This window comes from Balearica regulorum, chromosome 3 (genome assembly GCF_011004875.1).
Source record: "Balearica regulorum gibbericeps isolate bBalReg1 chromosome 3, bBalReg1.pri, whole genome shotgun sequence".
NCBI classification, from domain to species: Eukaryota; Metazoa; Chordata; class Aves; order Gruiformes; family Gruidae; genus Balearica; species Balearica regulorum.
Window position 1 is genome coordinate 124,317,624 of NC_046186.1, and position 24,663 is coordinate 124,342,286.

Sequence of the window (24,663 nt, forward strand, 5' to 3'; positions counted from 1 at the left end):
TGCTATGAGCTAGAGAATAGCAATTTTAATGAGTAATAATGACATAAAAATCTTTCCAAACAATCCTCTGTTTGTCAGCAGCAAAGCAAATGTGAATTCAGGCAAACATGGTGAACGTTCTTGCTTTGCCACCAAATACATTTTTGTACCAAATAAAACTGCACCAATGAATTCTGAATCTGGATAAAGTTAAGGGTCCTTTTGCCCAGGCCAAATCCTAAGTTTCTGGATCACTCGTCTCATTTCTCTCTTCTGTGTCTTGCCAAAAAGATAAGAAACATGTTGGCACAGAAGAAAAATTATTACTTGCACTGTTCTCCCAGCCAATGAATCTGTTTTCTATAAATGCAGCTTTAAGAGAAAAATCCAGTTAAGTAAACAGAAAAGACTGGTAAGCAACAAGCAATATCAGAATAGCATTAGAACCAAGCTAGTAATAAATGGCATTTTTTTAATTAAATATTCCTCAAATTTAAATTGTTAGCTCCAGATGACAGATGAGTTCAGGATGAAGCGTGACAGTTTGTATTAATTCAATCCTGCATAGATCTCACTCTTGGGGGGATCAGATCTCTGTGATCCCATTACTATTCATTCATGCTCACAGACATTAATAATAAATTAATTACTAATCTCTCTTGCATTATACAACTGAGCAATAATCTGAGGAATAATTAATGTATGAACAAAACCCACTGCCCTGTAAGTGTAACATTTTGTTGCACTCTGAGCATGTAACAGCACAACAAATATTTTAACTGGCAAGCCTTTGCGATAAGCAATAACAACTGTTGTAACCCTCCTCTTGCACTTTGAAAAAAATATTTTGACATTCCTGGCTTAAAAGAGTGCTAAGGATCACCATTCCTGCCTTACCAAGGAATGGTGTGAAGTGACCCCTTCAGTTACTCCAGATAAGCGTGACCTTGAAGTCTGGTGTCAGTCTCTCAACGCTGTTGCCATGCTCCAATTGCCAGACCCTGCTATGGGATCAATGGTTAACACAGCTGTAAGATTAATTACTAAAATGATTCAGGGGGCTTAATTACAATTCTTTACTTTGAAATGTGGGGCTGTTTTAGTTTTGAAAACAAGAGGCACAGAACAAGGTCTTTGGGGCAAAAGAGTTCCAAATATATATATATTTTCTGTGCTCTTAAAGGAGGCCCTGAATTTTTGACTTGACTGTGTAACACAACTTTCCCACATCAGGCCTCGCAGCTGCTGGTGCTCACTGAAGGCGGTGGCTGCTCAGCCCGGGGCAGCCAGAGCTTCACGGGTGCCAAGGTGCCACCAAGTCGCCAATGGCGGGAAAAGGGGACAGCCTTGGCGCAGGTGTCCTCTCCCTCTGTCTGGGCCCTCGTTTGGGCTGGTGGTCCCCAAATTGTAGTCCGAGTTGGCTCCAAAGCCGTCTTGTACCTAGGGGCCACCACGGAGCTCTTTCTGTCACTTTTTACCTCAGGCTTCTCGGCAGAACCCCGCTGAGGGGCCGGGAGCCGCCTCGTTCGCGCGCTCTGCGCTGCCTGACCCTCCTCAGCCGCCGTAGCCGGGGGGGGGGGGGGGCTCCGCCAGGGAGCGCAGGGACGCCCTCACGCTGCGGAATCGAAACTAAACCGCCGGTACGGGAGCCAATCCGCCTCCAGCTTACTGCGCGGCAGCCCGCCCCCCGCCGCTTCTAGGAGCCAATCGGGTGGCGGCTACCGTTGGGGGTTGCTCCTTCTTACCCACTGGCGCAATGGCGGCCGCCGCCGCCACGAGCTGTCGCCGAGCCGCGCTCGGCGGTTTGGCTGTTGGCGGCGGGGCCGCGGCGCGATGGCGGCGACTGCTGCTGCCGGACGGCTGCGTACTGCGGCCTGCGCCCGCCCGCGGCGCTGCGGCGGAGCCCGGGCCCAGCCGGACGGTGACGGTGGACGTGGGGGGCAGGTGAGGGGCTCTCCGCGCCCTGAGGAGCGGGGGGGGGGGGGGGGACACGGACACGCCCGCTCCGAGTCCGTCCGTCCCCTCCCCGGCTCCCTGAGCCTGGGCTGCGGCGCTGGCTGAGGGGCGGCTTTCGGTACCGGCTCTGGGCAGGGGGCCGGCAGACGCCCCCGGCCCCAGGAGTGAGTGGAGAGAGCTGTCCGGGGCGGTGGGTTAAGCGGTCGTGAGGAGAAACTGCCCCAGACGCCCGTACGCACTGTTCCCCGCTCGCCGCGGGTGGAGAGCAGGCGTGTGTCCTTCCCGTTCCCCTACGGAAGGGAGAACGTTCTGCACCTGCGGTGGGAAAAGGTGTTTTGTGGGTGTGCAAGCGGCTCCCCTTCTCTTGTGAGGGCACAGCAGGCGTGTGCTTGCGTTTTGTAGTGGTAACGCTCTAAACCCCCGCTGGAACAGGTGAGTGATTCGTCTGACAGCGCGAGCAAAGCGTTGCGCCTCTACGCCCTGGGTATCACGAGTGACATTCTGGTGTGGCTGCAAGCCTTGGCTTCAAGGTGAAAGCAGCAGGACATCTGAGGCAAAAGCACATTAAACTCAAAGGAGATTTGGTCACTTTTGGTCCAAGAGTTTCAGTTTCCATATGACATGGGGGGTTTATGTCTAATGGGAAGCGTAGCCTACATTCTGTATGGTTGGTGCTGTGGATGAATGCAGAAGTTACTGGAAAAATTATTTGAATTCACCATGAGTAACAGATTATTTCTTTCCGATAGAAAGATGGAATTGTCTTCTGGAAAACTTGCTAGGTTTGCTGATGGATCTGCTGTTGTTCAGGTAAAAAAAAAAAGTTTGTGCAACGTCAGAATTTCTGGATCTGAACAGCCATTGTCAGGACATCAGAGCCTATTCAAAGGATCTAGAGCCTCAAGTGGCAATTTAATCCCTAATGAATGTACAGCTGTATTTCATAGGAAAAAAATGTGCTTGAAAAGCAAAAATAATGGTGTGAAGCCTGGATTTATGTAGTTGTTTTCTGCAAAGAATATTCTGGAGGTTTAGTTTTTGAATAAGTTTAGGACTTGGTATTTTGGTTGCAGGTAGTTTCAATTATTTTTTTTTTTCCTTAATCCAGCTAGGTGACACAGCAGTAATGGTCACAGCAGTCAGTAAAACTAAGCCTTCTGCATCTCAGTTTATGCCATTAGTGGTAAGTACTAATGACAAAATTAGTTTTGTGATCATCAGTGGTAGCCCTAGCAATAGTAATCATTAGATAGTGGAGTTGAAGATGCTGGGGGGGAATGAGGAATGCAAGTGGCAGACTACAGACCTGGGACTTCAGAATAAGCATAAATAATAATATCACTTCAGTGATAAAATGACTAGACTTATCGGTGAGGGGATGAGCAGTGGATGTTGTCTGCCTTGACTTTAGCAAGACTTTCCACAACAGCCTTGTGAACTTTGTCTGCCGCAACATCCACATTCAGATGTTGTATTTTAGATGTGCGGAAAACTGGTTGGATTATAAGGCTCGAAGTGTTGTGGTTATTAAGGGTTAATGATTCATGTTCTACCTTGAGGCTGAATCATAGCAAGTTCCTCAGGAGTCTCTCCTGGGTCGTAGCCTGTTTCATACTTGTCTCGGTGACCTCAAATTCCTGCTCATCACGTCTGCAGATGATGCCATACTGGGGGGTGCGGATGATACGCTCAAGCAGGGCTGCCATCTGGAGGGACCAGGGGCCGGAGGAACGGGCTGACAGGAACTTTATGAAATTCTGTAAGGACAAACAAAGTTAGCTAGTGCCCTGCAGCAGTTCAGGGTGGGGACTGGCTGGTTGGGCAGTCCATATATGATATAGAATGGGAGGGCATCAATACAGAGCCTTGAGTAATGTCATCTGAATTCAGAATTGACCTTACTCTGAGCAGGAAATTAGACTAGAGACCTTCCGAGGTGTCCCTTCCAACCTAAACAACTGTGTGGTTCTGAAATCGGTAATCTGTTGTCTTTAGGAATCCCCATTTTGTTTTTAAAAGGTTGACTATCGTCAGAAAGCTGCTGCAGCGGGAAGAATTCCTACCAACTATCTAAGAAGAGAACTTGGTTCCACTGATAAAGAAATCCTTACAAGCAGAGTAATAGGTAGGCTGAAACATCTTATTTACAATGTATTTTAACTATTTTGTAATATCGTCATGAGTAAAAATACAGTAATTTATAATTCCTGTTTGCAGAGTTGATTGTTTCTGCAGTAATGTCAGAAGAAAACAAACTTGTAGTTTCTAGTTTTTAAAACAGTGTATCAGCTGGGCTTGTGTGCATGTTCCTTTTTATATAAGCCTGGATCTTGAGAAATCTTCTTGTCACCTTCGATATTATTGTAGCTAAGATGTCATCCTAACTGCAGAGATATTACCTCTGTAGTCGCATTGTCTCTCTAGACAGGTGGAGGAGACAACAGAGCTAAACTCTGAAATATGAAGAGGCAGACTTACTGATTGGCATAGACTCATTCTCTCTCTCTCTCTCTTGATCCTGCTCAAAAAGTCACCTCTATCATGGCTATCTCCATTCATGAATAAGATAATACCTTGAAACTCAACATTTGTATAAAACTGATGTCGAATACATCAGTGTCTTAAGACAGCAATGAAAAGAAGAGGGAGCAGCCTATAAGACCTGGGCTGTTACACAGTCCTGTACACTTGAGACAGAAATAAAATTAAAAGGAAATCTATGCATCATGGAAGTAATGCAACATTTTGAATGTACATGCTTTTGTTGCTTTTTGATGCTAAATTTCTTCCTGGGTTCTCTGCCTTTTTTTTTTTTTTTTGTTGTTTGGGTCTTTCATTTAAACAATTTGGCAGTTTCTTGTGGGGTTATTACCAGACAAACTGAATACTAACTACTGAAAGCCAAGTACTACTTAAACGTTGACTATTTCTTTTGCAGATCGGTCAATCAGACCACTCTTTCCAGTAGGCTACTTTTATGATACACAGGTAGGTCACACTCACTGTCCTTAACTATAGCTACCTTTGGACGTACCCAAGTTTTCCATTCCAATGAAAATTTCACATGATATAGGCAGTATTTTAAGAAAAGTAGTTTTCATTAGCATCCAGGAAGGGTTTACACTTTGAAAAATGGTCTAATAGTGTAATGCTGCCCTTTAGTTTGTTGTCTCCTTGTCTTAAAGTATTTTTTTTACATGCTAGTTTCCAAATTTTGTTGCAGAGATACAGGAACAAAATTCAAATATCCTCTGTACAACAGAGGGAGGAAAAGGCTAAGGGTATATCTTGTATGACATGATACGATATTATACATTGGTGTGTTTTTCATTAGGTTTCTAGTTTAAGTACCTGAACAAATTTTCATTTGCAGAATAAGCTTGTATAAATATGTGGAATGTTTTGGTTTGTTGTCCTTAGCTTTGTATTGACAGCTAATAAAAATGTATAGGTCCAAATTATTCACTGTCTTTTATCTTATGCCAGATCCTTTGTAATCTTTTAGCAGTAGATGGTGTCAATGATCCTGATGTTCTGGCAATTAATGGAGGTAAGGGGACTGTTAAAAATTGTTGCTTGTGTGTGATTTGATGCGATAGATTTTTTTTTTCTAATACAGTTTTTTATCTCTTCATTTTAGCTTCTGCAGCACTTGCATTATCTGATATCCCATGGAATGGTCCTATTGGTAAGTAAGTATTTTGAAATGATGGATGATTTGAACATAATGGAAGACTTAGACCATAATTCATGCTTTCTTTTCTAACAAGAATCTAAATCTAAAGTCCACTATATTTTGTTTCAAGTATTGAAAATAATTTGACAATGGGTAAGACTATTGCATTTCAAAGCACTGTATTTCCTGGACTAAATATACTTCTGGAAGGATTTACAGTCCAGAAATAGTATAGTACAGAGACCAATAATTTTTTTCTTCAGAGAAACTTAGTCTTGAAAAGCATTGTTTAGAAAATAGCTGGATAAGAATATTTTTTTCTCCAGGAACTTAAAAAGAGCTTTATTTCATTGTGGATATTTTTGGGGAAGAGAAATGATCTAGCCAAGAACAAATATTTAGCTATGTTTTCCTTTCACCTGCCTTTTTTCTAGAAATTGCATGCTCTAATGATGAAAAAAAAACACCCCAAAACAATAGACTTACAGCCTTGTGTATAATGCTGCTTGGAATCATATGCCCTAACCAGTAATACTACCCAAAAGAAAGTCAAGAATAGATAATTTTGCCTTACATATTTGTTCTTAATATGTATCTAACACGCTACTATTTTAAAATGAATCCATAGCTTTAATTATTGTTTTAGATGTATAATTTTCAAAGTAAAATGATACCTTAAAGAACTTCCTTATTAATAATAATAATTTTCTGGAGTTTCTTTGTAGGTGCAGTAAGGGTAGGACTGGTGGATGGAGAAACTATTATCAATCCAACTCGGAAACAGATGTTGTCTAGTGCTTTAAATTTAGTTGTTGCTGGAGCTCCGCAAAGCCAAGTTGGTAAGTAGGTTAATTATTAATATCTGTTGAGTGTTTGAAAATCAAGCAGGTGCCTCTTTGCAGATATTTTCTTAATCTTTGAAACTTGAATTTTTACACAATAGTCGGAGTAAACAACAGTGATAGCTTAGGTTACTTTTGGTTAGGTAAATTCCATTATATTTATGCAGTTTAATGTTAATCTGTATTTCCTTAGTTGAGTTAGATTGCTATTGAAAATAAATAAAATCAAATAGTAATTACTTAATTTTTAACTTTCCATTGATAGTTATGTTGGAAGCAACTGCTGAGAATATATTGCAACAAGACTTCTGTCATGCCATCAAAGTAGGGGTGAAGCATACCCAGCAAATAATTCAGGGAATTCAACAGCTAGTGAAAGAACGAGGTGTTGTCAAGAGAACTGTTCAGAAGTTATTTATTGCTCCTGAAGAGATTGTGGAATGTGCAAATAAGTAAGTTCAGAACACATAATTTTGATCTAAAGTCTGTTAAGTGACTCAAAATTCTTGTTTAACAATTATTTATTTTTAGGAGCTCTGATCAGATAGTTTGGGGGTTTTGTTTAACAAAATAGCATGTTTTGAGCATTCAGAATTACTTGTGTTTCCCATAGAAATTTAGGAACGTGCTCTTTCAGCTCTCTTCTTTTACATGTAGTAAGAAGGACAGGGCAAACCAAATACCTTGAAAACCCAGTGAAAGCATTAACCCAGTGAAAGTTAATAGGCCATTCTTGTGGAATGGCGACGAGAGGAGTCTGGATGTTGGCCTGTGTGAGCCTTGCTGTGGATGTGGTAACTAATGCCAAAGAGGTGGCAGGAGGGGTGGCTGGAGCTAGTAATGTTTACAAATGTCAGTCTGGTGCTTTCATACTGCTAATGAAAACAAACGTTTAGTCCTCCAGAAACTAATTGTGTAAGTGTTTTTTAAGCTGCTTTGTCAAAAATTCTTTCTTTTCTTCCAAAAGACTTGCTTTTAACAAGATCTATGCAGTGTTCACAGATTCTAGCCATGATAAAGTAAGTAATCAATTCAAATGTGATAGAATTCTTTTTTAATTAATATCATAATGAAACTGTAGTAAGATCTAGTTTCTTCACAGCTAATGTTAATAAAAACTCTTCTTGTCCTCTGCATATATTTGCAATAGTAATAATAAATTGTTCTGTAAATTCTTTTCTACCATAATATTTGTTTGCAGTACATTATTGATCTTTGAATTTGTGTGACGATCCTATTCCTTATTCCTTAAATTTTACAGAATTTTAAACCAAACAAAAGCCCAACAAGCCAAACCTCTTTTGTTATTCTGCCCTGTAGAGTTAACTGGTTGCAAATCCTGTGTTCTAGATTTCTAGAGATGAAGCAATTAACAAAATAAGGCTTGAAACAGAAGAACAGCTGAAAGGTATTATTTTCTGCTTTCTTAATATTTAAAGAATGCTTAAATAGAGCTAGCGCTATTTAAGAGTTACGGTGTGCTCTTTGTTGGCCAAACTATTTTATTAAAAGTTCTATAAAATTCATTTTCCAACTTCAGATGCAATTTCTTTTTTATACCCAGAAAAATTTCCAGAGGCTGAGCCTTATGAAATCATGGAATCTTTCAATGTGGTTTCAAAGGGTATTTTTAGAGATCTTGTTCTGAATGAGTATCGAAGGTAAGTACATCAAACTCCTGGGTAATATTTCTGACAACTTTATATCCAATACTATAGTTTCACTGATCTCATAATTTCTGCTTGTAACTTTAGGTGTGATGGGAGAGATTTGACTTCCCTCAGGGATATTAAATGCGAAGTGAACATGTTTAAAATGCTTCACGGATCAGCCTTATTTCAGAGAGGTCAAACACAGGTAGTATATTTAAACATCAGAAATTGTAAATTAATTTATCAAAAGCTGAAAGATCGGCATCTTTCATTTAAATGCAAAGTTTCCTTTTTCTTCACCTTCAAATAGTAACAACTAGAAAACAGTTTAGATTTAATTAAAATATATCTGAGTCCATTAAAACAGTAGACAAAGCTTGGCTTCTTGCTACATGAACAGTACAGATGTTGGGATAACATTCCAAGCATATGTGCCCAGAAAGAGTCTGGTAAGCATTACTGTGTCTTCAGACTCTGTGAAGAATGTCTAGTAACCAAAGTTAGAAGCTGTAAGGGTTCTCCTTGTTCAATTCAGGGTGACAGATTTGGGGCATTTTTGGTTGGGTGGGGTTAAGAAAGCTTTCCAATTCAGGATGGCTTAAAGTTGAAATTGCTTCTTAATAAGATGAGTCCAAAATCATATCTTTTTCATCCCTCTACGTAGACTTTCACATTAGATATCTGTCGAAACAAAAGCTTTTAATGTAAAATATAATCCTGTTCATATTTAGAAAAATGGGTGACTCGGTTAATGTGTCATTGGTATGTAGAGTGGTGCTAAATTGTGCATGTCATGAGGAACCTTTTAAAAGGAACTTCATATGTAACCTGGACTAAATAGGGAAATTTTAGGGGGAAAAAAAGCACAATGAGATGGATTTTTTTTCTCGTTTGCCAAAAGTGTTGCATGTTGGCTGGATTGAATTAAGATTGTACTTGAAATTTGATCTCCTATATTTTTATAGCTCATTTTCCTAGAAGACTCTCAGCCATTGATCTGACTTATTACAGGGTATACGGGTAGTTGCAAACAATTATTTACTCCTCAGTGTTGTCCTCTTTTATTCCACTAAAAATAACACATGCCATGAGTCCATGGGATAAACAGGCTTGCTCTTTTGCACGCCATCGTGACTGTATCTGACCCTGGCTCTTAAACGGAGTAGTTTGGTTTCTTGGTGAACAAACTGTTCTAGGCTCCTACCAGGTTAAGAAGCGTTAAATTAGTATTTTTGAATGTGATGGCTTGTAAAATTATACAATCTTTACAGATTATGAATAAGTTTGTGTGATGAAGGAAGAAGAAAAGTTTGCAGAAGTGTTAGGTGATGGCATCATATTTGTTGCTGAAATCGTTCTTTTTGCTTCTTCATAACCAGTAAAAGTTGTGAAACATGAAAGTGTTTAAGAGCAGTTTATGTACCCTCTGTTGTTTTGTTCTAGGTTCTCTGTACAGTTACATTTGACTCTATAGAATCAAGTGTAAAATCAGATGTTATCTCAACAGCAGTGAGGTATGTGTACCTTTTGGCATTTGGTCAGTGGTAATAAAAGAGGGTGAGCATTCATTTAAGCACATTTGATAAAAGTTCCTTGAACTTTGATGTATATTCATTAGGACTGAAATTAGACTTTGAAGCGGCCTGTTTGCAAGAAATCTTAGCAGTTGTTTTTCGTTAAGGTGACATTAATTCCATAGATGCACACTGGAAATTGGAGAGTATTACAGTAATACCCAATCTGGTTTTGAGAGAAAGAAAATAGTGAATTACTCTTGAATCTGTAAAACTGTGTCCATATATCAAGTCTCTTTAAATAAAACAATTGATTAAAGTTGATTCTCTCTCTGTTCCATGTATTCATTATCACACTTGGAACTTGATATGTATTCTACTCATTTAATCTGTTTCTCACAAGTTTTGAAGTTTTGCTTGATAGGTTGGGTACATGTAGCCCATGAAGTGCTATTCTGTTTGTCAAGTTTGGTTCAAATAGAAAAAGAATTAAACAGCAGATAATTGGGGGGTGGGGGTGTGTGTTTCCCCCAACTGAATCAGCCTTTCTAAATAGTCTCATTTTGTCTCAAAATAAAAATGTTCAGAGGGCAAAAACATTTATGTTCCTTTTTTAACAGAGTAAGGAAAGTTTAACTTACGATGTAGCAAGCAAGTCCTTGTGCTGTTAACGTTTTATTGCTGAGGGTTAACTTGTTGAGGAGGGGAAACTCCTTCCCTTAAAGCTGCAGTTCAGTGATCTCATCCCACCAGCTTCTACATTTTAGTGTGTCAGCTTTGCTTCAGTTAAATTTTTTGGCCTAGAGGTGTTTGTCCATATTATGTAATTTTGGTATTCTTGGAAATTAGTTTGTGTTAAATAATGAGTTTTAATTTATTAGGTTGCTTCACGAATGAGAGGTTGCCTCTCTATGAAACTACGTGCAAGTCTTGACTTGATGGAACTTTCTTTATGGATTAGCTTTTTTGTGTTTGTTGCGAAGGGTCAAGTCTTGTGGTACTTTGGTAACTTTTTTCAGCACACTTTTTTATTTAATCAAGAGCTATTTCGTGATTACAGAGATTTTCAGTTTTCCTGAGTGTTGATATTTCTACTGCAATGTGTGCAGTAGGATGCTGATGTTCTTGACATTTGATTTTTTTTTTTCCCCCTCTTCCTTCAGTGAAAGACACCAAAACCAGCATAAAGAACTGATAGGGCCTATTCTAGTCTAAACAGCTAGGGAAACTATTTTAATGATTAACACATGAGGGTTTTTTCTTTGTAGACTATGCTTTTTAATTTGATAGAAAACTTTAGGAAAAATATAGGTGATCAGCAAATCTATTGATTCATTGTTTTTACTGGGTCTATTTGTAAGCATAACTGCATATGATCTTACATATTAAATAATTGTATTTAAGACATGTTTGCTCTTTTTTGACGTGGTCTTGTTTTTAATTAATAGTGGAATAAAAGATAAAAACTTCATGCTGCATTATGAGGTGAGAGTTTTACTGTGTCACAGCTTTGTGCATGATTTACAGAAGGGCTTCATGTCTTGCTTTTAAATTTGAAATTGATCGTTTGCAAGGATATAAATTATCTCTAGATTCACTAAAATTTATTAATTCTAATTCATATGTGAATTTATACTGCGGTTTAATGAGCAAAAGTGCTGGTTTCCTAAAAAGCACTAGATAATTTGTAAATTGCCATTTTATACAGCCCTTTTAATATCTTACATTAGGTTATCCCTTAAGAATGGGTTATTACTGAAAGCAGGATTAACTTGCTCCATTATGTTCAGTAAACTCTATTAATATGTTTAGCTGACATACTACGCCAATAGTAGTGTGTAGTATGTAGTTTACATCTTGGATCTGTCTCAGCCTTTGGAACTTGCCCAAAGTATTGGGTCCAGGCAACAGGCATATCTTGTTTCATTATCTGTACGACAGAAACAAGATTTCTGATATGTTGTTTGACAAGTTTAATTGGACTAAGCTTGTTGTGTTGTTTTTTAAGATTCTTGCAACTGCTTTATTCTCTTTTGTTCTGTGCAAGTAAAACATTTACTAAACACTACCTAAACTGGTCCTGGTTTGCAAACGAAGTGACTGATAGAAGTCATGTGGTGGTTTGATTTTTTTTTTTTTCATTTGTTTTTACCTTTTGATGCACCAAAACTTCAAAGATAATTTTTTAAGTGTGTGTTTTAAAAAAGAAAAAAACCCGCTAGTTAATTTTCTGTATACACGTTTTTTACTTCATAGTTTCCACCTTATGCAACTAATGAGATCGGCAAAGTTACTGGTATGAACAGAAGAGAACTTGGACATGGTAAGTTCAGACTAGACAAGTCCCATGCTGTAAGCTTTAATACTTTATCTGATTGTTTTTATTTGTGGATCACTTTTCTTTTATACAGGTGCACTGGCAGAAAGAGCTTTGAAACCAATTATTCCTCAGGATTTTCCATTCACAATACGAGTTACTTCTGAAGTCTTAGAGTCAAATGGTATTATGATTTTCTTATTTTTTAACCTGGTGCTAGAGACTGAATTTGATTCTTAAAAAAGCTCAAGTTTTGTTTCAGATACTTCTGACCAATGTTTAATACTTTCTTTTTCCCCGTATTCTAACTCTGTAGGGTCCTCTTCGATGGCCTCTGCATGCGGTGGAAGTTTGGCGTTAATGGATGCAGGTACAAAATATGGCATCTACAAAGATAAACTACATATGATGATGTGTTGTAGGATTTGGGAAAGACCAAAGGTTATAAAAATGTATTTTTATTTACCACTAATAGGAGTTCCAGTATCAAATGCAGTGGCAGGTGTAGCAGTAGGTCTCATTACCAAATGCAATCTAGAAAAAGGAGACATTGAGGACTATCGTTTGCTGACAGACATTCTGGTGAGTGTTCCTAGCACTTGTTTTTATTGCTGCTTAATTCAGTAAAATACCCTCTATAGCCTTCTTTTGTAACGTTTTACCCAGTTAATTCTGGAACATGCACTACTAGAAATAGCAAATAGTTTCACCTTCTCTGTTTTGTCTCCCAAACTCCTCCCTGATGTCAGAAAATCTCTGTGAAATGTCCAATCATGTTTCTTAGGTTTTTGTAATTACTTAGTTATTTCTTTTAAGGTCTTGTAAGCTCTCTTTCCAATGAATTTTGTCTTTTTCTCTTGGGAGAAAGAGATTGATAATTCTTGAATACTTTACAGAAAAACACAATATATCAGATGGAGAATGAGCAACTCAGCAAAGTTGCTGGGGTGGGAAAAATGCACATTATCATCCTGCTGTTGCTTCTTCCTGTGGCAGCCACCGATAGTGCAAAATCAACTGTGGATCTGTTGTTCGGAAACTAGTCCACAAAAGCTCTTAATTTCTAAGGCGGGAAAGGAACAGTTTTAATCCTGAACAGCAAAATAAGGCTGAAGAAAAACACAAGTCTCAGAATTCCGAGTCTGCAGAACTACTTTGTCTCTTATTGAAACAGAGAACGTACTTTTTAGTGTAATGAGACTTAACGCTGCGATAGAGTTACTTCAACTTGCTTGCTTTCTGTCTACGCTGGTAGGGAATTGAAGATTACTATGGTGATATGGATTTCAAGATGGCTGGTACTAATAAAGGAATAACTGCCTTGCAGGTATTGTAACATTAAATCTTCCTAAAATGGAACTCTGAGATTGTATCTAAAAAAGCTTTCTGTACATATTGATGTAACTTAACTCTTTTCTGATTAGGTTGATCTAAAACTGCCAGGAATACCAATAAAAATTGTAATGGAAGCTATTCAGCAAGCTACAGGTAGGTCCGTGTTTATATTTGCACCCATTTTATGATATTAAATGATAAATTGTATTACCTTCTAAGTTTTATGTAACTAAATAATAAATTATTCAGTTTTTTAATTCTTATTTTGAAGAAAGCAGCTTTTTTCCACAAAACTGGTCTGGTTTGGGTATTGTCTGTTATGCTTCAATACAGGCCCTTCATACAGAATAAATAGCTTTTTGTGTCAGAGGAGAGGATCCAATCTCCAAAAAGCCAGGCCCTTTCCGCTACGCTTAAGTTTCATATTATTGTATGTAGCGTCAGTGAAAGCGTCTTCTGCTCCTGGAGGTTACTTTTTATTAAGACAGAACAAAAATGGTGTGATACTAAGTCACCAGTTTAGTACAATGGGTAACTTGTTTTGAAAAATTGCAATAAAATTAGTGGCATAGCAAAGTGGGGAGGGAGGGAGCTTATACAAAAGAGCAACACCAGGGTAGAGGAATACCTTAGGAAATATTTACATGCAGTACTTTGGATTTGACTGATGTAAATTTAATATTACTAAGCCATGCCAGTTTATAAAATTTTTGTCATACTGTATTAAAACCATATGTGGTGAGTTGGGGGGAAAAAGGTTTGCTCTTTGCTGTGCAATAAATCAGCAAAAAGGGTTGTTAAAAATAAGCTCCAAACTAATTTAGAAGGAGCTTCAGATCAATTTTTAGATGTCTCTTGAGCAGTGAGTTCTTAGAACTTAAGTAAAAGTCTGTGTCATCTCAGGGAGTCCATGGTTAAGATCTCTAGCCCACGAATAAAACAGGTAGTAAAGGCTGAAGTGTAGCTTTGCGCACTGAAACTCTGGATTGCTTTTGACTAGTGAAAGTTGGGAGAGGGAGGCGGTGTCTGTTGCTAGTTAAATATGTAAAGTGTCACCATAACACCAAAGTGGATTTGGACTAACACACAAACATGACTTTAAAATCCAACAGAATAATGTTATAAAAAGAACAGCAAACTATTTCTCATTTACTATTGGAATTTACTGCTGTCTGTATTCTGACATGGACAACTAAAATTTTCTTGAGCCGTATGAAAAACTGAAGCTACAAGGTTTAATAAGGATTTAACTAGTTGTAAGAGAAAATTTTCAACTTGATTGTAATAGCAAGATTTTAGTAAGAAAACCCTTACTAAAATGTAAGAACTAGTAATTCCTACTCAACGATGTATCACCTCAAGCAGCTCAGCTGAAGGTCCAGGCCAGTGTATCATAACTTTGTAATCAAAGATACACCCTGTTGCTCTTATCAGCACCCTGATTTATTTAAACAGTACACCGAAACAGGACTGGATGTAATGTTCTGGGCTGCATAAAATCAATACATGTGCTGAAGGCATAGGGTTTGTATATGCAGAGCAGACTGTGTTACTGCAACCTGAAATGTGTAAATACATGATACGTTGTCAAGCTAGGCAGGAGGCAGATTTTACGAATGGATGTTTATCTACTTTATAACAAAACTGCATAAGTTTATTTTAATCTTACGCAAAACTCTTTATTTTTCCTTCCTTCTTTTTCCCCCTTGCCCCACCCCCAGCTGCAAAGAGGGAGATTTTACAAATTATGAACCAAACGCTGGCAAAACCCAGACCTAACAGAAAAGAAAGTGGACCAGTTGTAGGTAATGTTAGTTGTATGTTGATAAGAATGCATATCTTATATAATTATCTTTTTCACAATAAGCTGCTGTGTAAAACAGCTTTTTTAAAATGAATGTTTGTTGCATATTTCTGCCCCTCCCTCTTGGGGTTACTTTTTTTTCTTTGGGTTTTTTGAGATGAATTTTTGGGTTTTATTGCCATGAGGGGCAGCACTGTACTATTTCAGTGTACACCAGAAAACAGAATTAAACTGAAGTTATGTGAAACTCTCACAAAATCAGAATGGATCTAGATGTCAGTATTGGTATGGCTTAAGGTAATTTACATTCATCAAAGTATTTCTAGTCTATGTTTTCATTTATTTCCATTCATAAATGTATTATTTGCTGAACATGGATGTAATTACAAGTAGCTTCAGAAGTTAAAAATCTGAATGAATGTGACTGATTTTTGTGATAGCTTTCAAGATTATTATATTTAGCATTTCAAAGTATTTTTAAATGCTCTTTCAGAAACCATCCACGTTCCGTTATCAAAAAGATTAAGATTTGTTGGTCCTGGGGCCTATAACTTGAAAAAACTTCAAGCACAGACTGGTAAGACATTCTTGCTTCCTGTGATAATTTATCCTAATGTGTTACTAGCTTCTCTTCTCTATATGAAAATTACTAGTGTGGAGTTCTAATTAGTGAATCTTGGTAGCACAGGTATTACAAGCACAGCTATTGCTGAATCTTAATGCTATCTGTCTTTATGCCCTTTCAGAAACTCTAAGTAGCTAAACGTAAACTTCCCAAATTGTTCTATAGACCACCTCCAAAGAACTGGCATTTGTGCTTCAGCAGCAGCGACCTGAATAAGTAGATAGGAAGAACCATTCAGAGAAAAGGGTCCTTTTTAATTTGTGCTTTACGCTGCAGACTGCAAAACAGTATTTGCCTTTGTTTTCAGCCTTGTATGTTGATCTGTTCCAATGCTCAGTACGAACTGAGTCTGCATTGTATCTCTAAGAGATGCATGTGGTTTGAAGAGCTAAGTGAAGCTCACTTCAGCGATGCTTAGTTGTGTAGGTTCTCTCTGTAAAAGTGTTTGCAGTTTGTCTTGTGGCAGGACTTCCCAGAAGTTTGGTGCACATATGATGGTGGTTTTCCAGGGCTTACAGAAGAGGCAATTAAAGATCATCTAGGGACAGTGTTGCATAATGTTGACTGAAAGATGTGAAGTCAAGCGAGTCTGATCATGAATATGCTGAAGCGTAGATCAAATCTATGCAGCTTCTCTTCCTATCAACTAAAGCATTTTTGCTGTGGTTAGGAAGGGGACATTGAGCTCTTTCCTACAGTGCTCACTGACAGTTTTCCTAGGATTCTGGGAAGAGCTTGCATGCACTGTTAACATGCTGGGATATGTTAGCAGTCCAACCCGCTATCACATTGCCAGAGCAACCTGTACTGAGGCATAAACTAGTAGCGAGAGTGTGACAAGTTTCCTGACCTTGTTATATTTCTTGGAATAAATTCATTTGTTTACACAGTTTTTTGTCCTGCCTGACCTTAAATGCCAAATTCAAAGTTGATGTCTTTTTCACTACCATTTCATAAATAGGGCAACTGATGCTTTGTTTGAGATAAATGCAGACTGACAGAGGTCATTTAGAATTAGGCCTTATAGCTTGACGTTGTGGTTACCCTCAGGAACTAGTGAATGGAATTTGTAAAGTATTAAGTATTTCTGAGAGGCTACACCATTAAAAATGTTTCTTCGAACGAATCAAAGCAGTGAAACTAAACATAGCCCACCCTTACCATCTCTCCAACATGATGAAGGTAATAGTCAACCAATAGTCAGCCATGAATGGCGGAGGTGAGTTTCTGCTGTGATTGTTATTAAATGCATCAGATTTCTTTTATAAGCACTTATTTGTAAATGTGAATTCTTTCCTTTATTATTTAATGTAGTAAAACTTCTTCACGTGTTCCCTGCTTTTAGAAAGCCACAAATTAAAAAAGGCTGATGTCTGTAGTGTATCAAGTGGATGTTCTGCTTCAGCTGCTTTGGACTTGAAACTCTTTTAATGCTCTAGCTAGCTTGATTGGGGTGGAGAAGAGGAGAACAAAAACCTTCTCTTTGGTTGCCAACCTATGCAGTCTTTGGCTAGAAAACTAGTCTAGAGGTGCAAAGAATTTTACTGTGCAATCTTACTATGATCTGGCTCTGAAATACTTTAATTTCCATCAGCTATTAATGAAAGCTATAGTTTTATTATTAAAAATATTTATGAAATTCATTCATAGAAGCTGAGATTTATTCATAAAACCAAAATTCTTTCAAGACTTTTTTCCTGTTGTAAAAGAATTATAATAATAATTATTTTGCAAATGTGAACGGTCCCACATGGAGTGCAAGGTTTCCTTTCAGTTGCGTGTAAAGCTGTGTGATGCTTAAAGAAGATTATTTGAAATGATTAGGACTCTGAGATTTTAGTCTGTGCAAAATCATTTTGCTCTATGCAAGTCTTCACTGAATGCAACTTTTCTGCTTCCTGAAACGGTAGTGACGTTCACCTAAATTCTCTCATTAAATTCTGTTTCTAAGGTGTAACTGTAAGTCAGCTGGATGAAGAGACGTATTCTGTGTTTGCCCCCACACCTGGTGCTATGCATGAAGCAAGAGAATTTATCCGTGAAATCTGCAAAGATGATGTAAGGACAGGCATTTGTTGTTAGCTTTTTCAGTTTGCATTTTGTGAATTTGTGTCTTACTGGTTTTTTTTCCCCCCTACAGCAGGAAGTTAATTTGGAATTTGGTGCAGTTTATACAGCCACAATAACTGAAATAAGGTATGAAAAGTGCTCTGGAATTGAAGTAGAAATTAGTAGAAAGTTACACAGCTATATTCCTGATACCTAAATATGATGTAAAATAATTGATTTTTAAGGATGCCAAACTTAGGGTAGTGACACTGGCACCTGCATCATTACTGATTTTATTTTTCTGTTGAAAATATTATTCTGTTTTTTAATAAGACTGTTTATTTTTGCTGTTTGTTTAGTTATTAGACTATATCTATAAATTATAAAACTTAAGGCCGCCTTTTCATCTCTGTATCTGAGAGAGATGGTAGGAATTCGCTTTTTGCTTTTTTGCAAGACAAATACTGGATTGAAATGACATGCACTTTTTGGATGGTACTTATTACTGAAAAAATAAGTCATTTTCCACTTCCAGTTAAGGTAAGATGAGTGAGCATCTTATGGTTGATAAAGGGAGGAGTAAAATCTTGTTTATGAAAAGTTTACTTATGCTTGCTTTGGAGTCAATATGCAGAGTAAAAGACAGATTCCTCTCAATGTATTGAGAAAGAACTGTGCTGTTTTCTGTTGCAGAGATTCTGGAGTGATGGTAAAATTGTATCCAAACATGACACCAGTGTTACTTCATAATTCACAACTTGATCAAAGAAAGGTAATATGTGCTTAAACAAGTATAAACTAGACACTTCTGTCTGTTTTTAATTGATTCTCACTAAATGTGGTCTGCATTAGCTGTAGCACACATACTGTTGTTCTAGAGTCCGTTTTCATGTTAAAAGCTGTGTTTGATCAGCAGTGCCTTTTTGTTTAACCTCTGTGTGCCCTGTACCTAAAGCTGCAAACAATCTACCTGTACACCTGCTACAGTCTGACTGTTTATGCTTTTATGCACATCACCAAATCATTTAGATGTGCAATACTCTTTTTCTACATGACGTTTAGAAACCTGTTGTTCGTAAGGTAGTGTTGAACCACTATGACTGTCTGAAGTGTGGCGTGAGGAATCCCTAGAAGAATGTACTTTTATAACTAACCTTACAAAATGAATCACACTGAATTATTTTTTTTTCTGAAAAACACTGTGTTCTAGATTAAGCATCCTAGTGCCCTAGGATTAGAAGTTGGACAAGAAATTCAGGTAATTTTTTAAACTCTGAAATGCTAATTGCTGTTCGTATTTTAGAATTTGAGTGCATTTTTAATTTTGTGTTTATAAAGAAAATATTTTGCCATATCAGATTCCCTTTCTGTGCTGGTTAAAGGCCTAACCATTTCGAATTAGATGTATGTAGTGTCATACTATTGCTATCTAGGCACCGCATTAATTTGACAGAGCAATATAGGCTAAATGGTGCCTGTTTATGGCTTTTCTAACATCAAATTGGAAAAAACCAAACAAAACACTACCTTTTAAAGAAAATACTATTTCCAACTCTGTAAGTTGGTCGGTCTTAAAGTGTTTTGTTTTCTTAACAGGTTAAATACTTTGGGCGTGATCCGACTGATGGTAGAATGAGGCTGTCACGTAAAATTCTACAGTCACCAGCCACAACTGTGCTTAAAACCCTAACTGACAAAAACAGTATTGTCCTGGGAGGCACTGTTCCACAGTCATCTACTTCATCCCAGTGACAGGTAAGACCATAGGAACAACTTAAGATGGCTCAGTACTGCACTTTCTTTACAACTATTGTAAAGAATTCTATCAGTCTGGTTTTTATATCGTACAGTTACCCTTCAGTGGTGTGCAAATACTGCTTGCCAGTTATGTTGCAGCATGTTGTAAGTTAGCAACTGCCTTTTTATGTGCTGCAGTTGTAAAGATACTGTAAAATTGGTTCAAATGCCTTGACAGTTTCGGGTGTCCTAGATGGCCCACTTTCTCCAGAACAAACTTAGTTGTTAATCTACATCTCTGAAAGCATTCCCTCTTTCCACCTTGCCACAATTTTTTTAAAAAGACAAAAAACCCTAGCAGAGTAAGGGAAGAGAATTAACAATAAGCTGCTTTCTTGAAAGTTTTGAGTCAATTAGTGGAGACTTGTCAGTCAATCTCAGTCAATTAATGGAATGTCCAAAGCTCTTCCCTTGAGTTAGTTTCCCAGCATGTTTGTCTGTCAATAGACTTATGCCTAAACTTTTCCCCAAATTGTTGGGTATGTTTTTTTTTCCTTAGGAGGAAAGGTGTCTGATCATAAAGTCAAGAGCAGTTATTGGCAAATAGAAATGCAATGAACCAATGATAAAGTCAGGCAATCTATGGCAATCTAGGAATGATCCACAACGCTAGGAAGAAATTAAAAGTCACTGAAGAGTGGGGGTTTTTTAAGAAATGTTTTTGAATTTCATGCCTTGATATAATTAGTTGGTTACAGAGTATTTTCTCTCTCTTTCAGGAAAAAAGGTGTGATAGTTCATGGGAATACAAGCGACCTTTGCTAGAATCTGTAGATGTCTTCGCAAGAATCTGCAGGTGGATGGTAGTGAATCATATTTTTAAAATAGACACTATTTATGCTTAAAGGTGATGTAGAACTTCAAAGTCTTCAAAATTATTAAAAACTCTTTTAAAATAAAACCAGAAACAACCAATGCTCTTATCTTGTGTAGTGAGGGTGAGATGAGAATCTAAGAACATGGAATTGTATAGACTGAAGAGCAGGTTACATTTCAGTGCTTGAGATTCTTCTCGCTATTGTCTCAAAATAAAAATGTAAAGATGAGAACCAAGTATTCAACAATTCTTTTCTGGGAGAAGGAAATTACCTGACCCTCAAGGCAAGGCAGAATTATCCTGTATACTTGGTTGAGAGGCACACACAGCCAAAGCGTTACTGGCTTTTCAGTGTGCAAGACTGAAATGTTGAGTAAAAGATAAAGACTTAGAAGTATCACCTTTAACATGATTGACACTGTTTCAGATAAATACATCAATAACTTTTACAGGGTTCAGACTTGCTAAAATATCTGAGCAGAAGGGGGATGAAACAAAGAACCTGGCTGAAACATCATCATTTATTATCTGGGTTCACTAACAGTAAATTTTAAAATATATAATTAAAACATTAAAATAATTGTTTTGGAATAAACAATTGATGTGATAAATCTTCCCTCTAAAACACCCTCGTTAAGTGTGTCAGAATTTCTGTATTCATTATGCTCCATCAGTGGGTTCACTGGTCTCTTAGACTTGAAAACATTTCCCAGGGGCTCACAGGAACTACTTGTTTTTCTACTGTGAGGTGCAGACTTTGAAAATGAGAGGTGTCCTTTCTGATGTTCACCGATTTGTATGTAGACCTAATAAGAAAATCAACTTCCCACCTGATGGCAAGTGGGCTCTGAACCTCCTGAAAGAAAAAACAAAGCACTGGGGAGAGGAGAAATGTGAATGTACAGTAAAAATTGCTCATTCTTTTTTTTTTTTTATTCTAAGCTAAAATATTAAAGAAAGAAAGAAATGACTGGCCCACTTCTTTGTAGTTGTCTGTCTTTTCATCATGTAAGATTGAAAAAGTTTTTCCTAGCAATCTTTTCTTCTTTTTTGGGGACTGTATTCTGTTATTTCTTAGGAAGAATTCTAATGTCCTTGCTTACTATGACTTAACTTAATTGACTGCTATCTCCTTCGTTATGTATCCTGGATAGTGTTAATGAAATTATATAGGTAAATGTTAAAGTCCCTAAACAGAAGCTCAGACGCTTCCATTTCTCATAACTGTTCTCAGAAATGGAGCTCCCCAATCTAAGTGGCTTTCCAAAGTTTAGCTTCTTTTATTGTAGAATATTCTCTATAAGGTTCCTTTTTGTAGTAGAACAGATGGATATTCTAGTTACTAAAATACTTCATAAAATACTAACATTATAGAACCTTTTTGCTTTAGGTAGCACAGTAGTAGCTTGCATTCAAATCTGAAAACGGATGATTTAGGAGCCAAAAGAATCCCATTCTTTCCTGTAAAGGTATTTTCTTGCCTGCAGTAACAGGAGTATTGTGATTTGTGTGGTAGGTGGCAGTCTCAGTAAATCAGCTATTGGAGTGCTGGGGCATTTTCTGTTTGTTAGATGACAAAGTAGGAAAAAGACTTTTATGCTATTGTGGCAGAACTTGTACAGTCAGCCTGACTTTCTGCACTTGTAACAAGTTTTAGGCCCTATGGGAAGGGGTGGAAAAAAACCTACGCTTGGAAATTGTCTGGGAGGAGCACAAACCAGCTGCTCTTACCTGAGGAGAGAAGCTCGATGGGAGCCAAGAATTGAGTAAGTGTGTGATAGTCTGAACCTTCCTGGAGGGAAGGCAGGCTGGTTTCAGACATCCCAGGTTCACCGGAGAGCCGTCAGTAGCAGCGGGTTGGACTGTGGCAGGAGATACTTGACTCTCAGGTGGTATCAGCCATGATCAGAGAGCAGGTAGGTTAATAGTGCTTGAGAGAGCGAGCTCGGCCCTATTGCAGTAGCTGTTTTTTCATGTTTGAAAGAGTGATTTATTTTTTTTGTGTGTGTGTAACTAGCTTCTTTAATGACCCATCTTAAATGGAGCCATTGAAAGGAATTGCTTTAGAAAGTGAAGCTGGGCAGTTGCAGCATTACACCGGGTTACAAGGGCCAGAAATGTGTTTATTTGACAAAGCTGAAATTTTCATACAGGCGCAAAGCATTGGGAGCTGGGGTATCTTTAAATGCCAGAAATAAATATTACAAGTACGATAATAAAAGCGTAAGAGCTGGCCTAATTGTACTTCTGGGATTACATGCCAGAGGGAATGATGCAGTCTTTTACTTTCACTCCAAGAAATTTTAAGTGATTTAGGAATGAGTTGTCTGTCTTGCTTTTGAAAACAACAAAAAATGAGAGCTCCCTGCTGCTTCATGTTGTGACACTTGATGACTTGCTCTGTCTGCAGCCTACCCTAACAAAATTCTTTGTTTTGATGAATAGAGAACTCCAACAGCTATAGCTTGGTGCTTTGTGATAATGGGGAGAGATGAGCTACTGGCAGGTGCACCACCACAATCAAAAAGTGCTGCTTTGCTTTCTCTGAATCTTACAATGTGGAGAGGCAGATGTATTGCTTTCCTGGTCTAGGATTTACCCTGGGCTTAAATCAGATACCTAAGAACTGTTGACGCAAGTTTGCATATTGTCATCAGGAGAAGCTCCCCTGGATCGATGTGCTTTTTATTGCTATAGATGACAAGATCTTGCTGTGGTTTCTAACACCCCAGGCTGCGGAGTCCTGGATGCCGTTCTGGGCAAAAAGGAGCCCCACGTCCAAGGGAATGCAATCTGTGTGTGTTCTCCAGTGGCATTTTTCCACAGAGGTCATTGATTTCATGCCTGGAGAGGTCACGGCTTTTATTTCACAGCTTAAGCAGACAAATAGTTTTTCATGTCAATTCTGGCTCTGATATCTCCTATTCCTCCTGTAGCTGTTCACACTGATAGATAAGAATTTGCTCCAGCATGTTCTGCTGTGGTTTCTTGCTATTTTGTATATCTGGAGAAGTACTGTGTTTAATCTTGAGTAAGAGAGGTCATACTTAGTTTGACACACTTTGTGTGAAGAGCTAAAGAGCATGCATAGAAGTCTTGCAGTGAGTTTGTGAGTGGCGGACATCCTCAAGCAGCAATATGCTGTGGCCGTTGGGTTTTGTGTTTCTTTTTGTGTGTTTTCTTTGTACTTGAGCTTTCACAGAGGCAGAAATATGCCCAATGTGTAAAACTGTGAGGGGATCAGGCCATGTAATAGGGAAAAGGCCACCGACATGTGGCAGGGGGAGGCTTAGGTGAACCCAACTGTAAACTGCTTAGTGTGATTCCCAAACCATGGTTGGTGAAACCACTAATGTAATGTGGCCTTTTGTACGGTTACTGACTTGTCCGTAATAATATGATGCACATATCCTGAAGTATGTTCCTATACTGTATACAGCTAAAGATAAGCGTATACAGTAGTTCTGAGGTGTATCTTACAGTTGTCATTTTCTGCAAAGAAAACTTGTAAGATTGTGTGTCTTCAATAGCCCCTGTTAAAGATGAAAACAAGGGCTGAACCCTGCCTTTCTTAGAGGTGGATTGTTTTGCAGATGTTAAATAAGCAGACTGACCGGTCCTCACACATGTGAGGCTGCCTCTCAAGGAATGTGAAAGACTCTTCAGCTGTTCAGCTACACCAGTGCAGCTGATTGAAAACTGCACCCAGTGGTGATCAGTGCCTGTCACATACTGGGTGTGCTGAATGGCAGAAAATCTGAAGGAGGCCTGTTAGAATTCATGTCAGAGCAAAAGCTGAGACTTAAACATTACATAGATGTAAATTTCCTAAATCTGTCTAGAGAATGTTTTTCTAATGTATGTGGAAAAGTTGTGCATAATTACTTACGGTGGCATATTCTGTAGTAAACTTTTTCTTTCCCTTCATCTGGAACAAGATCGAACTTACGCCAGAGAAATGCCAGTCTTGTAAGTTAAGAGCTATACCGGTGTAACTGCTTTTGCCATTAGGCAAGAGTTAGAAAAGTCTTGCTTTGTCTGGGAATGAGACACACCCTGGCCTGGGAAGCACTTGCCCTCCCATCTCCCTTCCCCTTCAGAGCCTGAAAGATTTTGTTCTGAGATGCTTTCAAGCTTCCCTTCCTCCCTAAAGTCCCCACTGTTTCACACAGCTTGATTTCTTGCACGTTTGTTGTGCCTTTCCCCTATCACTGAGATGTAATTATTTTTTTACTGTTATTCTTAGTACAGAGGAAATGTGTGGCTGGTTTTTGGTATGGAAAACTAAAATTTACAGGCT

The 24,663-nt window shown here is 38.2% G+C and overlaps 1 protein-coding gene across 1 annotated transcript; it reads left to right on the forward strand.

Annotated features, from left to right (window-relative positions):
- The first annotated feature begins 1,591 nt into the window (after window positions 1-1,591).
- On the forward strand, window positions 1,592-21,338 carry PNPT1 (polyribonucleotide nucleotidyltransferase 1). Its single transcript, XM_075749897.1, has 29 exons — window positions 1,592-1,923; window positions 2,685-2,745; window positions 3,044-3,118; window positions 3,955-4,060; window positions 4,874-4,923; window positions 5,422-5,485; window positions 5,576-5,623; window positions 6,337-6,450; window positions 6,719-6,905; window positions 7,421-7,472; window positions 7,804-7,861; window positions 8,018-8,114; window positions 8,208-8,310; window positions 9,549-9,619; window positions 11,068-11,104; window positions 11,876-11,942; window positions 12,031-12,120; window positions 12,253-12,306; window positions 12,412-12,518; window positions 13,192-13,263; window positions 13,361-13,424; window positions 14,993-15,076; window positions 15,569-15,652; window positions 17,652-17,758; window positions 17,841-17,896; window positions 18,443-18,521; window positions 18,960-19,007; window positions 19,346-19,504; window positions 20,266-21,338. The coding sequence occupies exons 1-28, from the start codon at window positions 1,736-1,738 to the stop codon at window positions 19,499-19,501; spliced, it is 2,379 nt and encodes a 792-aa protein (XP_075606012.1). The 5' UTR covers window positions 1,592-1,735; the 3' UTR covers window positions 19,502-19,504; window positions 20,266-21,338.
- The last annotated feature ends 3,325 nt before the right edge of the window (window positions 21,339-24,663 follow it).

Excerpts from the sequence above, each read along its gene's own strand:
- PNPT1 (XM_075749897.1), top strand. The coding sequence starts at position 1,736 with ATGGCGGCCGCCGCCGCCACGAGCTGTCGCCGAGCCGCGCTCGGCGGT. Across the intron at positions 13,425-14,992 it reads AGCTATTCAGCAAGCTACAG|CTGCAAAGAGGGAGATTTTA; the intron begins GTAGGTCCGTGT and ends CCCCACCCCCAG. Across the intron at positions 18,522-18,959 it reads CACAACTTGATCAAAGAAAG|ATTAAGCATCCTAGTGCCCT; the intron begins GTAATATGTGCT and ends ACTGTGTTCTAG.